The 17,278-nt window shown below is 41.1% G+C and overlaps 1 protein-coding gene across 2 annotated transcripts in view; it reads right to left on the bottom strand.

The window, feature by feature from the left end:
* Positions 1-17,278, bottom strand: part of VCL (vinculin) — a 130,450-nt gene that overhangs the window by 81,321 nt on the left and 31,851 nt on the right. For both annotated transcript variants that reach the window (XM_062214999.1, XM_062214998.1), the window contains exon 2: positions 1,054-1,124. In XM_062214999.1, coding sequence (XP_062070983.1) covers positions 1,054-1,124 — 71 coding nt within the window. The remainder of the gene's footprint in view (positions 1-1,053; positions 1,125-17,278) is intronic.

Genomic DNA, 17,278 nt, shown 5'->3' with positions numbered 1-17,278 from the left:
ATTAAGGACAGAGGTCCTGCATGGCAAGTGCACACTGACTCCTGTTGTTGATTTAACAATTGGCACTCTTATTTATGATGTCAGTGAACACCTGAGGCTCTTGACATGAGCTGCCAAGGTTATGGAAGCCTTTTGACTCCACAAACTCCCTCAGTATTTAGACAGGGCCTTAAGCAAAGTGGAAGTTCTCTTCTCCCTTCAGAGAAAAGTACATCCTTCTTTGATGGCCCCTTCTTTCCACTGGGGTCTCTCTCATAGAGATTCTTCATGTAGATCATTTTTTCCAGTGTCTTGACTTTCCATGCCTAAAATGCTCTCATGGGCTTTTCAGCCAAATCCGAATGCTTTAAGAGCTGAAACTGAGGTCAGAGTGCTTGTCATTCAATGAGTCTGCTGTGTGGACTGCTTCCATGTTGGAACATTCTCTCCTTTTTAATTCTATCTATTGTTATTACCAGACACTTGGTCTTATTTATGTGACCCCTTTGACATTTAATCCTATCTAAATGATCACTTTAGCTTTTCAGATGGCATTAGTACCACCCAGCTTAATGAGATTTGGAGTCCCATGGCAAGTTTTAGCTTTACCTTAGAGGTAAGTCTGTGGGAACATGTGATGAACTGTACAGCTCCTCCCTCTCTTATTCTCACTCTTATTTTCTACTCGGATCTATTTTCAATTGGATTTATACACCTACGAATAATTCTACATTAAGTAAAGAGCTCGACCAATGGTATTAAGTAGAAAAAGAAAATAATTAAAAAATAAAATAATATGATAAATTGTTTCTCAACAGTCAAGACAAGGGCTATTCAAGTCATTGCTTCTCATAGTGTCAATTTCACTAATACAGGTTTCCTTTTAGGTGCTCTGTTGTCAAAAATTATAGAGAACATATTGTATTTGTCCCTTTGGGACTAGCTTATTTCACTAAGTGTGATGTTTCCCAGATTCAATGTGAGCTTTATATTAAAAAAAATTATTCCTAGAACCAGTTACTTTTCTTCATAAAAAGAAAATTATTCTGCCTAGCTAGAGAATATTTTACTCACTTAATAAATGCTGGTGGCATATCTCTCTTCAAAATCTGATCCTCAGTGGTTTGAACAGTCTCTTTTCCAACCTAGAAGAAGAAAAGATTCATAACTCAAATATAATTCTTAGACTTTTAAAAACCATTACTTATGAATATACAAAAAACATACCATTACACAATTTTTAAAAAAGATTTTATTTATTTGAAAGAGTCACAGAGAGAGGTAGAGACAGAGAGAGAGGTCTTCCATCAGATGGCTCACTCCTCAGATGGCCACAACGGCTATAGCTATGCCAACTGAAGCCAGGAGCTTCTTCTGGGTCTCCCACATGGGTGCAGAGGCCCAAGGACTTGGGGCATCTTCTACTGCTTTCCTAGGCCATAGCAGAGAGCTGGATGGGAAGGAGCAGCCGAGACTAGAACCAGTGCCCATATGGGATGCCGGCGCTTCAGGCCAGGGCTTTAACCCACTAAGCCACAGCACCAGCCCCCATTACACATAATTTATTACTGAGGTTTCTAGATTCAAAGGAAATTTCTCGATTTTTTAAAAAATTGTTATAATAACTACCATAATATGCTTCCACAACATACTTGGGTATCAATATGGAGTACAAACATAATGTTGTATTACTCCTTCTCCAACATAACTAATTTTTCAAAAATGTTCCTTTAGTTTTTTTCATAGTTGAAAAGCAGAGCAACAGAGAGAAACAGTGAGCAAGAGAGAGAAAGAGGGAGATAATTTCCAAGCAGGTTCACTCCCTAATCAATCCCCAAATGCCCATAACAGCCAGAACTGGACCAGGCTGAAGCCAGGAACTAGGAACTCCATCGGGGACCCCCATGTGGGTGGCAGTTGTCCAAGTACTTGAACTATCATTCACTCCTTCCCAAGACACCTTAGTGCGAAGCTGGATAGGAAGCAGAGTAGTCAAGACTCAAGCAGGCACTCCAATATAGGATACAGGAGTCCCAGACAAGAGCTTAACCTGCTATGCCACCTGTCCACTCCCAGAATAACAAATATAAAGGCACCATTGGGCACAGTTGAGAAAAAAAAGAGAGAAATTCATCACGGAGAATACATATGTGCAACTGCCAAATCTCTAAAGAGTATCATGAAATTCATGAATCAAGTTATGCAAACAAAAATGTCTATACAGAAAAAAATGGAAGTTACTGAAACTGGGGAAAATATTTGAAGCAATTATGATTCCAACACTAGAAACAAAGTAGAGAGATATGCAACTTCACTAGTAATCAAAAAATTGAAAACTAAAACAACATATTTCCCTAATTATAGAGCAACATAAAAAGAAATATTATATAATGCTGAATGCAACAGGGAACAGACAGTTTTATACCCTGTGGGTAGCAATATAAACTGGCATATTCTGTTTGGAAAACCATTTGCTAGTACATGTTAGGAGACATAAAAAATGTCATACTTAGGAGTATATGAGAATATACCCTATAAGCAATCATATATAATACAGCAAAAATATTCAAAAAGTATTCTGTATGATGTTATTAATAACAGCTAAAACACTTTTTTAAATAATTTACCCACCAAAGAGGAAAATTTAAGTAAATTAAGATATAAGGGGCCAGCGCTACAGCATGGCAGGTAAAACCACCCCTGCAGTGCTGGGATCCCATATGGGTGCCAGTTCAAGTCCCAGCTACTCCACTTGTGATCTAGCTCTCTGCTATGGCCTGGGAAAGCAGTAGAAGATGGCCCAAGAGCACCCGTGTGGGAGATTAGGAAGAAGCTCCTGACTCCTGGCTTTGGATTGGCTCAGCTCCTTCCATTGCAGCCATATGGGGAATGAACCAGTGGATGGAAGACCTCTCTCTCTCTCTCTCTCTCTGCCTCTCTGTAGGTCTGCCTTTCAAATAAATAAATAAATCTTAAAAAAAATTACAAGAAAGATCTATATATTTACACTGAGCATTATTGGGCCATTGAAAAAATGGTTGTAAAGAAACAGCACATTGGGAAAATGCTCATGACTTTATATTTCATTTCAAAGAAAGACTATAAATAAAAATAATGATTACAGTAAACAAAAAAAATCCATGTGTATAAAGCAAAAACACTAAAATACAAAACAATAAGCTAATGATAATTATATAAACATTTGAGAAATTTTCTAAAGTTGCATCTGCATTTGCTACTTTTTAAATTTTTTGAAAGATGACTATATGGTTTTTATCATATAAAAAATAATGTTTAGGGGCTGGCATTCCAGCACAGGAGGTTAACTACTGCCTGAAATGCCAGCATTCTATACCGGAGTACCTGTTTGTGTCTGACCTGCTCTGCTTCTGATCCAGCTCCCTGTTAACGCACGTGGGAAGGTAACAGAATATGTTCCAAGTAATCAAGTCCCTGACACCCATGTGGCTTTGTGACACTCTGATTTTGGCTTTGGCCTGGCCCAGCCACTGTTGTTGTGGCCATTTGTAGAGTGAACCAGCAGATGGAAGATTTCTCTGTGTAAGTTGTCTCTCCTTCTTCCTGTCATTCTGCCAAAAAAAATAAATGTTTAAAAAATAAAGTATTCCTCTGAACTATAAAGGTGCAATTATTTCCTACCTAATAATTTAAATAATTATCTGTCACATTTCATAAATCTCCCAAATAATAATGGTCAACATTTTAAAATTATCAAAATACTAAGTAACACTAACTAGATTATGCATGTGTACATGTATGGATTATGTCACAAACAGAACACACACTCACTTTCTTCCAAATAATTCGTTTGAAGAACTAGGATTTCCTGTCACTAAATCATGCATTATAACACACTTTCGAAGAACAAATCTTTTTTAAAAATTTTTATTTTGGGGCCGGCATTTGTGGCATAGTGGGTAAAGCCACCACCAGCAGTGCCAGCATCCCATATGGTTGCCAGTTCAAGTCCCAGCTGCTCTACTTCCAATCCAGCTCTCTTGCTATGGCCTGGGAAAGCAGTAGAAGATGCCCCAAGTCCTTGGGCCCCTGCACCCATGTGGGAGACCAGGAAGAAGCTCCTTGCTCCTGGCTTTGGATCAGCGCAGCTCTAGCCGTCGCGGCCAACTGGGGAGTGAACCAGGAGATGGAAGACCTCTCCCTCTCTCCTCTCCTTCTCTCTCTGTGTAACTCTGACTTTCAAGTAAAATAAATAAATCTTTTTAAAAATTTATTTATTTAATTTTAAAGGCAGAAAGAGAGGAAAACAAAGAGAGACTGGGGGCCAGCAATGTGGCATAGCAGGTACAGTGCTGGCATCCCATGTGGGCGCGGGTTCAAGTTCTAGCTGTTCCACTTCCAATCCAGCTCTCTGCTATGGCCTGGGAAAGCAGCAGAAGATGGGCAAAGTCCTTGAGCCTCTGTACCTGCGTGAGAGACCCGGAAGAAACTCCTGGTTCCTGGCTTCAGCTTGGCACAGCTCTGGCCATTTCAGCCAATTGGGGAGTGAACCAGTGGATGGAAGACCTCTCTCTCTCTCCCTCTCCTTCTCTCTCTGTGTAACTCTGACTTTCAAATAAATAAGAAGAAGAAGAAGAAGAAGAAGAAGGAAAAAAAAAAAAAAAGAGCCTGTTGATTCATTCATTCCCCAAATGCCTACACCTGCCAGGACTATGCCACTGGGAACTCAATCTAGGTCTCCCACATGGGTGGTAGCAACCCAGTTACTTGAATTATCACCACTGCCTTCTAGGGTCTACAATAGCAGGAAGATAGAATCAGGCCAGAGATGAGAAGCAAACTCAGGGACTCCAATATTGGATGATAGGCTACATATCCATGCACAAGAAGAAAACTTTAATACAATAGTGAATGCTGAAAGCCAACCATTTTATCAATAAAAAGATACCTAGGAGTGTTAAATTATAAGCCACATTTTAATGCAGAAATCTGTGAAACTGTTAAACCTAGAATATAAAGTACCTCAATCCTACTGTTGAATCATTTAAAAACTTTTGGATTATCTTTAAAGGAGTTATTAAGAAAAATCATAAATGTACAGTAAATAAGCTAAAGAAAATAACACAATAAACTATTCTCAGAGGAAAAAAGTCATACAGAAGTCAATGAATACAAGTTTTTTTTTTTTCTCTCAAGTTAATAACTCGGGAAAAGCAACACAGATACCCACTGTGCAACACTCAGTGCTTTTGTAGACAATAGACTGTCTGTATTATAAGAAAAGTCTTTCAAATCAGCAGCTGGTTCTCTAGGGTTTCTCAGATCAAAACATGACAGAATATTTCCAGATGTATTGTTCACTATATTTCCCAACTGAAACCAACCATTCAAAGAGCAGTGGGCCATGATATCATGAAGTGAAAGATGAAATTCAGCCACAAAGTCACTGGTGTAAAGGGCCTAGGATACTCACATTTAAAACATGCTGAGACTCCTTTCATATTTGGGAGTACATCAAAAAGTTCAGGGATGGTTCCTGTATCACTGGCAAAGAGGGTTAAGTTGCCACTTGCAATACTGCAATCCCATATCACAGTGCCTGTTTGAGTCCCAGTTGCTCTGTTTCTGATCCACTAATCCTCCTGCAAAGGCAGCATAAGTGGGCCCAAGTGTTTGAGTCCCCATCACCCATATGGGAAACCAGGATGGAGTTCCTGGCTTTGGCCTGGGCCAGCCCTGGCTGTTGCTGCTATTTGGAGAGTAAACTAGAGGATGTAAGACATACCTATCTACCAATTTCTCTCTCTCTCTCTCTCTCTCTCTCTCTCTCTCTCTCTCTTTCTCTCTCTCTCTCTCTCTTTCTCCCTCTGTCACAAATAAATATATTAAAAAAACAAACAAACAAACAGGTTCACAGAAGCATGTGCCACAGCAGTTAGGATGCTGCTTAAGACACCCCACATCTGAGTGCCTGAGTCAAATCCCAGTTCTGCTACCAATTCCAGCATTCTCTAATGTGTACCCTGAGACAGCAAGTGATGGCTCAAGTATTTGGGTCTCTGTCACCCACATGGCAGACCTGGACTGAGTTCCAAACTCCTGGCTTTAGCCTAGCCCAGCTCCAGCTGTTGCAAGTGTTTGGGGAATGAAATAGCAAATGGGAGACTTCCCTCTCTCTCTTCCTCTCTCTACTTTTCAAATGTAAGAAATAAAGTATCACTTTAAAAAAAAGTTCATAGAATTAAAAGATAAGTTTATTCTGGTACAAAAAAATGTCAAAAGGCTGGTGTTGTGGCACAGTGGGTAAAGCCACTACTTGAAGTATTCATGGGATAAGATCTCTCTCTCTCTCTCTCTCTTTCTCTCTCTCTCTCTCTAACTCTGCATTTCAGTTAAATAAATCTTTACAGAGAGGTCTTCCATCTGCTGGTTCGCTCCTCAAATGGCCAAAATGGCCGGAGCTGGCCAATCCAAAGCCAGGAGCCAGGAGCCTCTTTCAGTTCTCCCACGTAGATGCAGGGACCCAAGCACTTGGGTCATCTTCTGCTGTTTTCTCAGGCCATTAGTAGAGAGCTGGATCAGAAGTGGAGCAGCCAGGTCTCAAACTGGAACTCATATGGGATGCTGGCACTGCAGATGGAGGCTTTACCTGCTACGCCACAGCACTGGCCCCTAAAATAAATCCTTAAAAACAAAAAAAATCCTGGGGCCGGCGCTGTGGCACAGTGGGTTAAAGCCCTGGCCTGAAGCACTGGCATATATGGGCGCCGGTTCGTGTCCTGCTCCTCTTCTGATTCAGCTCTCTGCTACGGCCTGGGATAGCAGTGGAGGATGGCCCAAGTTCTTGGGCCCCTGCACCCGTGTGGGAGACCCGGAACAAGCTCCAGGCTCCTGGCTTCAGATCAGCGCAGCTCCAGGAATTGCAGCCATCTGGGGAGTGAACCAGCGGATGGAAGACCTCTCTCTCTGTTTCTGCCTCACTCTGTAACTCTGTCTTTCAAATAAATAAAATAAATTTTTTAAAAAAAAGAAATCTTTGAAACCATGCAGTTTTTTCCATAGCATGCATTTTCTATGCAGTTTCAGAAGACCTCTAGTAGAAAATAGCAAAGAAGGGAGGAAGAGAAAGGGGGAGTTCCTTTTATATGCTTTAGGAAGCAGTCAGATCTTCAGTGTTATTAAACACTTACTGAACACAACTACATGTGCCAGGTACTGTTTTAGGTACAGATGATATAGCAAAAAATAAAGCTGTTTCCCACCCTCATGGAACTTATATTCTTACAAGGGTAGACAGAGTACACAGTATATAAAATAGAATTCCATATAATGGGGCCAAAGTTTAGCACAGCATCTAAGCCATTGCTTGGGATGCCCACATCGCATATCAGAGTGCCTGGCCTGGAGTCCCAGGTCCACTTATGATTTCAGATTCCTCCTAATGCATACCCTCAGAGGCAGCAAATGATCCTCAGGTCCACATACTTGGGTTCCTGCTACCTCGAGACCTCAATTGACTTCTGGGCTCCTGGTTTCAGCCTGGCCTAGCCCTGGCTATTGCAGGCGCTCGGACTGAACCAGAGAATGGAAGATTCTCTCTGTGTGTGTGTGTGTGTGTCTTTCAAAGAAAAAAAGAAATCCACACAATGATAGGGATGATACTAAAAGGGAACACAGTGGAAGCAGAAGGAGCCTATTGTGGAGTGGAGAATGAAATCTCCTTTGAAGAAGTAACACTATAGTTGAGACTTTGAGGCTAAGAAGGAACTATTCATGCAAGAACTGGTAAAGAGGCTGACATATCACAGGGGATTAAACCACTGCCTGCAACGCTAACATCTCATATGGGCATGGGTTTGTGTCTTGGCTGCTCCACTTGGGATCCAACTCCCTGCTAATGTACCTGGGAAAGCAGTGGAAGATGGCCCAAGTGCTCAGGAGACCTGGATGAGCCCCTGGCTCCTGGCTTTTGACTCAGCTATTGCAGCCATTTAAGGAGTGAAACAGCAGAAGAAAAATCTCTCTCTCTCTGTGTCTCCTACTTTTCAAATAAATAGATCTTGGGATGAAAAAAAAACTGGTAAAGAGTAATCCAGAGAGAGTAGCAAGAAAAAGGCAGGAAAGACAGGGTTTATTAAAGGAACCTGAAGGAGGCAAAGAGTGATTCACGGTGTGCTGATGAGTGTAGCTAAGAAGACGAAGGCCAGTTCAAAAGCAGCCTTTTAGGACAGGCTGAGGCATCTGGAATACTTTCTAAGCACAATAGGAAGCAAAAATTGTAAACAAGATTGACAGTATCTGATTTTCCTTTTAAAAGTTCATTTTACTTATTATGTGGGGAAGTAATCTTTGGGGATTAACTGGGAAACAGAGTGATTAGGATGCTACTTCTGTCAGCCAGGGGAAAGATGGTAGTGACTTAAAACAAGATGTGAGGGGGCCAGCACTGTGGCACAGTGGGTTAAGCTCAGGCCTGCAGATCCAGCAACCCACATAGATATGCTGGTTTGAGTCCTGGCTGTTCCACCTCTTTTCCAGCTCCCTGCTAATGTGCCTGAGAAGCAGCAGAAGATGGCCCAAGTGCTTGGACTCCTGTACCCACATTGGAGAGAGATCCTGATGAAGCTCTTGGCTTTGGGCTGGCCCAGCCCTAGCTGTTGCAGCCATCTGGGGAGTGAAACAGAGAATGGAAGATCTTTCTCTCTCTGTAACTCTGACTTCCAAATATATCTTGAGGAAAAAGAAAAAAACAAGATGTGAAAATTGAAATGGAGAAAAAACCAAAATCATGTTAACTTTTGGAGAACTATTATTAGGGCTTACTCATAGTAGGCGGGGTGGAGATGACGAGTAGGCTGAAGTAAAGAAATGTAAAAAAACAACTTCTCAGTCAATTAAATGAAATTTTTTCAAAGGCAGCAATGATAGAAGGCTGTTATGAAGCAAGGGTATATCCTCAAAAGGTCAGGACTATACAAGGCAAAACCATTAAAACAGTTTGCAAACAGCAAATTTTATGGCCCCAGCAGAGGTAATTATTAAAAATAAATGTATTTAATTAAGCCTTTTAAGGGCAGAAATAGGTGGGGAAACATATCTAAATAATAAAAACATCTGAGAGTTGCTTATTCAAAAGTTATTTTGAGAGCAGGCATTTGATGCAGCAGTTGAGACATCCCATCCTGGACTGCCAGGTTCAAGCTGCAGCTCCTCAGCTGCTAGTGCAGCTTCCTGTTAATACACTTCCTAGGAAGCAGCAGATGAAGGCTCAAGCACTCGAGTCCTTGTTACCCATGCAGGAGTCCAGCACTGGGTTCCAATGCTGCTGGCTTCAGCCTGACTCAGCCCCAACTATTGCATGCATTTAGGGGAGTGTCTGTCTCTCTTTCCACCTTTCAAATGAAATCAAAATAAGCATCTTTAAAAGTTATTTTTAAGCACTTAAGTGACAGACATTAAACCTGATTGTTATTCGAAATTGCATCCACACTTGCAGTGAGTATGCTATTCTCAATACACTCAGCTACAATCAGGTTAGGTCCAATGAATGGCTCAGTTAAGGAACAACACATACAGCATGACTATAGGATGAATGCCATTTTTACTTAGGGACTTGATTTTTGGAAGTGCTGTGTGGCAGAACTTCCTGTCATAATGGAAATGTTTCATTTCATCTAGACTGCCCAATACAGTAACTGCTAGCTGCACGTAGTTATTAAGCACTTGAAATGTGGCTAGTACAACCGAAAACTGAATTTTTACTTTGCTCCATTTTAATTTAGACATATGGTTAGTGGCCACCATATTGGACAACTCAGATCCACCCAACCTTCATTACCTCCTAACACTAGTCATCCTGCCTCCAGACTCTCCTTTGCAACTCATTCTTCACACAGTTACTGGATCAACCTCCGTTTAAGCCTTTGTAATGTGGTCTCTTCACAGAAGAAAGGATGGAGGCCTGGAACAATAGAAGTTGCCAGGCAGAGAAGAGAAGGATTGAATGGACCAATCAGAAAGAAGAGGATGAGCAAAGGCACAGTCAGTTGTGTATAAGCACATGGTTCACTGGACAAGAAAGTCAGGCTGGTGTGACTTTGGCAAAGGAAATGAGGCTAGCAAGGAAAGTTCAGCCAGCCTGGCAAAGACTGTGTATGCTAAAAGAAGACAAAGAGTACGTTATCCTGACCCAGAGGTTGTCATCCTCTGTTCTCGATCTTTCCAGTTCAGTGCTCTATCAATGAAGTATCATGTCAGGAACTTCCAAAGACGCCAATTTCTAAAGATGTACAAAGAACAAAAACAGCATCGCCTTTCTTGTGTCAAAGCCTATCTAGGAAAACCACAAAGCTTCCAGTCCTTAACCAAGGTGACAGGAAATGCATTTTCCTCCTGTCTCCTCACATCATCAAAACAAAATTTCCGCAGCCCTCATCTTTTTCAAATAGAAGCAGAACAATTAAGAGAGAGATTAATTCACAAAATGTTCCTTGATACTAACTAGCAAAAATCTTCTTGGCTTGTGGAAAAGCATTAGTGGTAGTGGAGCTCAGCTTAGTATGAGAAGCTATGTGATCCTCAACAGAGGCTACAACCTGTAAATAAACACAACAGTAGCAATCTTCTTCTTCTTCTTCTTCTTTTTTTAAAAGATTTATTTATTTACTTGAAAGCATAGTTACAGGTTCTTCCAACCGCTGCTTCACTCCCCCAAATGGCTGCAATGGCCAGAGCTGAGCCAATCCGAAGCCAGGAACCTAGAGTCAGGAGCTTCTTCTGGGTCTCCAACACGGGTGCAGGGGCCCAAGCACTTGAGCCATTTTCTACTGCATTCCCAGGCCATCAGCAGGGAGGTAGATGGGAAGTGGAGCAGCTAGGACTTGAACTGGTGCCCATATATGATGCCAGTACCACAGGAGGATGCTTAACCTACTATGCCACAGCACCAGGCCCAACAGTAGCCATCTTAACCGGCATGCTTCAAACCAGTGCAACACCAGGTCATCAATAACACTTGGCTTGTTAAACCAAATGTTTTTTATCACACACATGTTAATGGCACATGTGTTAGAATTTGGTGACTTGTTGTCTAGCTCCACTAGTAGATGGCTATGGACTTCAAATAACTCATCTGATTATTCAAATATTTTTTCCACCACTATGTGATCTCTCTAGGTACTTCCTTAATTATCTACTATAGGTTGACCAAACTCCCTTTTAGCTTTCTGATAAAGGAACTATACATTTAAATTTATCTTTTCCTATCTTAGGTCCTCATTTACTACTTTCAAACTCTTTTTGGAATAATACAATGTATAAAATGATTAATGAACACAATATTTAAAATCTCCCACATCCTGTTTATATATACATATGTATATACATATATGTATATATATATATAGTGATTATAACATCCAACTAAGGTTGATGCCTGAATTTTTTAAAATAAATTTTTTAAAAGATTTATTTATTTGAGAAGCAGAGTTAGAGAGAGAGAGAGAGAGATGGAGGTTTTCCACTGGTTCGCTCCCCAAATGGCCACAACAGCCAGAGCTGGGCCAATCAGAAGCCAGGAACCAGAAGCTTCTTCTGGGTCTCCCATGTGGGTGCAGAGGCCCAAGTACTTGGGCCATTTTCCACTGCTTTCCCAGGCCTATTAGCAGGGAGCCGGATTGGAAGTGGAGCAGCCAGGACTCAAACCAGCACCCAAATGGGATACAGTTGGAGGGTAACCTACTGTGCCACAGCGCTGGCCCCTAACATAAATTCTTTAAAAAGATTTTATTTATTTGAAAGGCAGAGTTACAGAGAGAGAGAGAAGGAGAGAGATCTTCTATCTACTGGTTCACTCCCCAAAAGGCTGCAATGGTCTGGTCTGGGACAGGCTGAAGCCAGGAGCCAGGAGTGTCTGAGTCTCCCATTTGGGTGGCAGGGCCCTAAGGACTTGGGCCATCCACCATTGCTTCCCCAGGCACATTAGCAGGGAGCTAGATTGGAAGCAGAGCAGCCAAGAGTCGAACTGGAGCTCATATGGGGTGCCAGCACAGCAGGCACCTGCTGGGCCACAGCTCTGGCCCTTGAAATAAATCTTATTCCCTCTGAAAAAAGATCTATAAGTTACATAGTTTAAAAAAAATAAGGAAAGATAACAAATTAGTTGTGGTTATAAGTTCTAAGCAGGTTTTCAAAATCAGTACTTAACTAACTTTATAGTGCAAACATTTTATCATTTCCAAAACCGCCTCCATGCTGAGAGAAACTGAGATTTGTTGGTTTCTATTCACTGCTAAAATTATTTCTCTTTAATTTTCTTCACCAGAGAATAGCTTTTAACTCTTGAGTCCTGATTCCATTCAATTCAAAAACAGACAGTAAGTGCCAACTATGTGTCTACTAGGTGGTAGGAAGAGAATGAGATAAGAAATAAAACATCCTTAGACACAGAAGGATAAACTGAAATAATGGTTGTGAATGAGTAAGAGGCCTGGGGGCATTTTCAGGGAACTTGGCAGGAAGCTGTTTCTTTTGAAGAGCTCTTATTTTGTTCTACAACTAATTTAAATATCTTTTGTTCAATATGTGACTTTAGTTCAAAATTCTATGTAAGAAGGCTTTTGTCTTCTGCTGCTGTTATTATTACTCCTTTCACCACAATCTACTCAATTATGTTCAGCAATGCAGAGAGATTTGGTCTCTGTCCAGAAACAAAAGAAAAGGCTTGGCTGGTTCAAGTCACTACCTAGACTAAAAAATATGTTAATATAGATGTCTTCTTTAGCTAGACTAAGTTTAAAAAAAAGTCAGACAAAACACAGCAGGAAGGACTTGTGTAACGATTTGTACAGTATAAATGATAGTTAACTATAGGGCATTACACTAAAAGAGGGCAGAGAAATTTCTTAATGTATTTAGACAAAAGGCTAAATGTGATAAAAATGTAAGCCTTTATAGTAAGTACACCAACCTATGGGAGCAATTGTGACCACACATGGGAATGTGCACCCATCTACCTATACTTATTTAGGCTCAAATCAATGTTTTATGGCATAACTGTTAGCCTAATCACTCCACTATACTGAACAGACATTCTGATGGGCAGCTGTGTCCAAGGCCAACAAGGATCATAACGATGTGACCCACCATCAGCAAAGTTTCTGATTTTTTCCCTATACTGAGGATGGACTTGAGATCCATCCATTCCCTCACCGACATCCCATGTATTCATACATAACTCACAAATGGCCAGAGAACGGTGTGAGCAAACCTAGACCTTTTTAAGCTACTCTGATTTCCAACTCATTCATTTACTCAAGCAGTTAGTGAAAACTTCCTCGGTGGTAGGCACTGTGTACATTATTGTGTGATACAAATACACAAGTGAGACTCAGTCCTCAGCCTTCATAGACAAAACAAATGCTTAAACAAATCATGGTATTGCAGTTTAATGCATGCTCTGATAGTCACATCCCAAGTTTCAGTGAGGTACAACAAGTTACACAGAGACAATTTCTGGGAAAGTGAAACAAGAATTTTCTAGGTATAAAGGAATTCAGGATTTTTTTTTTTTTTTTTTTAAGAGAGAGAGGGTCTTCTAGTTGGTGGATCAGTGTATGTGAAAGCAAAGATAATACAGGGAGCATATATATACACATGGCTAGAATACAGGCTTGGGGAGAACAGATAGGAACTTGCAGAAGCAGAAAAGGGTTGCATTACGGAGGGCCTTGGACACAGTGCAATAGACTTAGACTTGATCCTCTAAGCAATTTGTAAATTATTTAATGATTCTAAACAAAGGACATTGATAGGTTTGCATTTTAAACAGAAAAATTCAACAGCAAGAATGGACCAAGGTGAAGAATACTAGAAAGACAAGCAGATCTTAGTGAAAGATAAACTAAAAATCAACTAAAGCAACAGCACTGCAGATAGAGTTAAGAAGGCAGATGCAAGAGATGCATCTATAGGACATCATTCCATGTAGCAAGTCAGACAGAAATCTAGGATGACATCAAGGTTTCTGGTTCAAGTGACTTGGTCAGTAGGTAACAGGAAGAAAGTCAGATCTAAGAGAGAAACTATGAATACTGGGATGTTCAGCTACGGATATCCAATAAGCAATTGTGTGTAGATGGGTCTTCAGCACATTCACCTGGGCTGGAGAAATAGAATGCAGGGAAGAAGCAATCAGGTAGTTCTAAAAGCCAAGAACAATGAATGAAATCAATACCCAACAACAGATAAGCAAGTGGTGAAAAGAGCAGAGAGGGGCCAGTGCTGATGCATAGCAGGTAAAGCCGCTGCCTGCAGTGCCAGCATAGCATATGGGTGCCGGTTCGAGTCCCAGCTGCTCCTCTTTCAATCTGGCTCTCTGCTATGGCCTGGGAAAGCAATGGAAGATGACCCAAGTCCTTCGATCCGGAAGCAGCACCTGGCTCCTGGCTCTGGATTGGCACAGCTCTGTCCTTTGTGGCCATTTGAGGACTGAACAAGTGGATGGAATTCCTCTCTCCCCCCCTCTCTCTCACTGCCTCTGCCTTTCAAATAGATGACTAAATCTTAAAAAAAGAGAGAAGAAAAAAAAAAGAAAAAAAGAGCTGAGAAGGAAATTTGAGATGAGGGCAGGAGCAATGGTACAACTGTCAAATGAATAAGGAGTTTCAAGAACTGTCAACGTAGTCAACTGCCAGAAAGAGGGTAATAATGGTTTCCAGTATATTCACAGAGTTGTGCGATTATCACCACAACCAATTTTTTTAACATTTGCATAACTCCAAAGAGAAACCCAGTAACCATGAACAGTCACCACCACCTCCAATTGGCCCTCTCTCTGCCACACCATAACTCAGCCTTAGACAACCACAAAACCACTTGCTCTCTCCAAAGATTTGCCTATTTTGGATTTCCGATATATATGGAATTACATATGTGACCTTTTTAAAAATTTTTTGTTTGAAAAGAAGAGAGACAGACAAACATCCCCTATCCACTGGTTCACTCCCCTTCACAGCCAAGGCTGGACTAGTACAAAGGCAGAAGTCTAGAACACAATCTGGGTCTCTCAGGTAGATGGCAGGGACCCAACCACTTCAGCCATCACCTGCTGCCTCCCAGGGCACACAAAAGCAGGAAGCTGGAATGGAGAGCAGAGCCAGGACTCGAACCCAAGTACTCAGACATGGGGTGCTGGCATCTCAACCAGCAACTTAACATGCTGCACCACTCAACCCCAAAATGTGATCTTTAGAGACTGGCCTCTCATGTTTCACTACTTCATTTCCGTTTATTGCCAAATAATATTTCATTGTATGCTATACCACAATTTGTTAATCCATTCATCAGTTGATGGACATCCAGATTTTTTGTGCTTTTTGACTGTTATGAACATACTACTATGAATGTCAGCATATAAAGTGTTGCATGGACATACATTTTCATTTCTCTGGGTTATACAGCTGGGTTTTAAATTGCTGGATCACTCCATGTTTAACCATTTCAGTTGCTGCCAGACTATTTTCCAAACAAGTTGCATCATTTAACATTCTCACCAGCAACACATGAAGGTTCTAGTTTTTCCATATTCTCACCATATTTGCAATCTAAGATCACTTTCACATAGGAAACGTGTTCAGTTTTAATTCACCATTTTCCAAATTCACTTGACCAAGAATTCTTCACTTCTTAACAACACCTTTTAACCTGTCATCCAACTAGCACTTGTAGGACATAGGAAAAAGTGATCTAGGCCAGGAGTTGCAAATCAGTGACCTTAGTGAAGAATTTGAGACTACAGTGGCTTTTGTTCAATGCACAGATTGTTCTTAGAAATCAAGAAATTTTGGGCTAGCACTGTGGCATAGTGGGTTAAAGCCCTGGCCTGCAGTGCCAGCATCCCATATGGGCACCTGTTCAAGTCTCAGCTGCTCTGCTTCCGATCCAGCTCCCTGCTAATGCGCCTGGGAAAGCAGCAGAAGATGCCAAGTCCTTGGGCTCCTGCACCTACATGGGAGATCTGGAAGAAGCTCCTGGCTTCTGGCTTCTGGTTGGCTCAGCTCCAGCTGTTGTGGCCACTTGGGGAGTGAAACAGTGGATGGAAGACCTCTCTCTTTCTCTTTGTCTCAACCTCTCTCTGTAATTCTTTCAAATAAATAAAATAAATCTTTTTTTTAAAAAGTTTAATAAAAAAATCAAGAAATTTCTCAAGGATCCTATTTTCTGACATATCTTGAAATAGCAGATCTGGATACACTGGACCCATATTCCAGAAAGGAAAAACAAAACAAAACTACTGGAATTCAAGCATCCCATAAGAGGAATATAATGTCTATACCACTCACAATTTTAACATGATACCCATTTATTTATGTCATCACCTGCCCCCTGCACCTGAGTTTATCATTTCTATACTAAGCACTGTGTCTATATACAGCAAAAGGTTCCTGAAGCCACTCTTAGAAACTCCTTATCCATTCCTTCACTAAACATTTTAATACAAATGTTCTTCTTGTGACAGCTATGAGGAAGACTGAGAAGTGCTTATGTGCAGAGTGACAAAATGGCCATGTATATGTCAAATACAACACATCTATTTCATTTGGTCAACATAACATGTTTTTAAATGGGAAATTTCACATTAACAAGAAATCAAAGGTGGACATTTGCGGTACAGTGGGTTAAGTTGCTCCTTGAGATGTCACCATAGGGAAATGCATTGAGTTTGGGCTACTCTGTGCTTCTGTCACCCACATGGGAGACCCAGATGGAGTTCTTGGATCCTGGTTTTGGCCTGTTGTGGCCACTGGGGGAGTAAACTAGTAGATGGAAGATTTTTTCCTCTCTCTCTTTCTCTCTCTCTCTCTTCCTGTCTCTTCCTCTCTATCACTCTGCATTCAAACAAATCAATCTTTAAAGGGAAAAAAAAAAAAAATTGGGGCCAGCATTGTGGCATAGTAGGTAAAGCTGCTGACAGTGATGCCGGCATCCCAGATGGCACTGGTTTATATCTTGGCTGCTCTGCTTCCAATTCAACTCCCTGCTAACAGCCTGAGAAAGCAGCAGAAAATGGCTCAAGTGCTAGAGCCCCTGCATCCATGTGGGAGACCCAGGAGAAGCTCCTGGCTCTTGGCTTCAGCCTGGCCCAGCCCTAGCTGTTGTAGCCATCTGGGGAGTGAACCAGCAGATGAAGATCTCATTCTCTCTGTCTCTTCCTCTTTCTTTGTAACTCTGACTTTCACAATAAATAAATATTTTTTAAAAAAGATAAAGACATCAAGATCTCAGATTTTCTCAAAAATTAGGAAGATCTTATAACACCAGA

The sequence above is a fragment of the Lepus europaeus genome, chromosome 17 (genome assembly GCF_033115175.1).
Source record: "Lepus europaeus isolate LE1 chromosome 17, mLepTim1.pri, whole genome shotgun sequence".
NCBI lineage: Eukaryota > Metazoa > Chordata > Mammalia > Lagomorpha > Leporidae > Lepus > Lepus europaeus.
The sequence above is the reverse complement of the archived record's forward strand: the minus strand, read 5'-3'. Positions and strand labels throughout refer to the sequence as shown.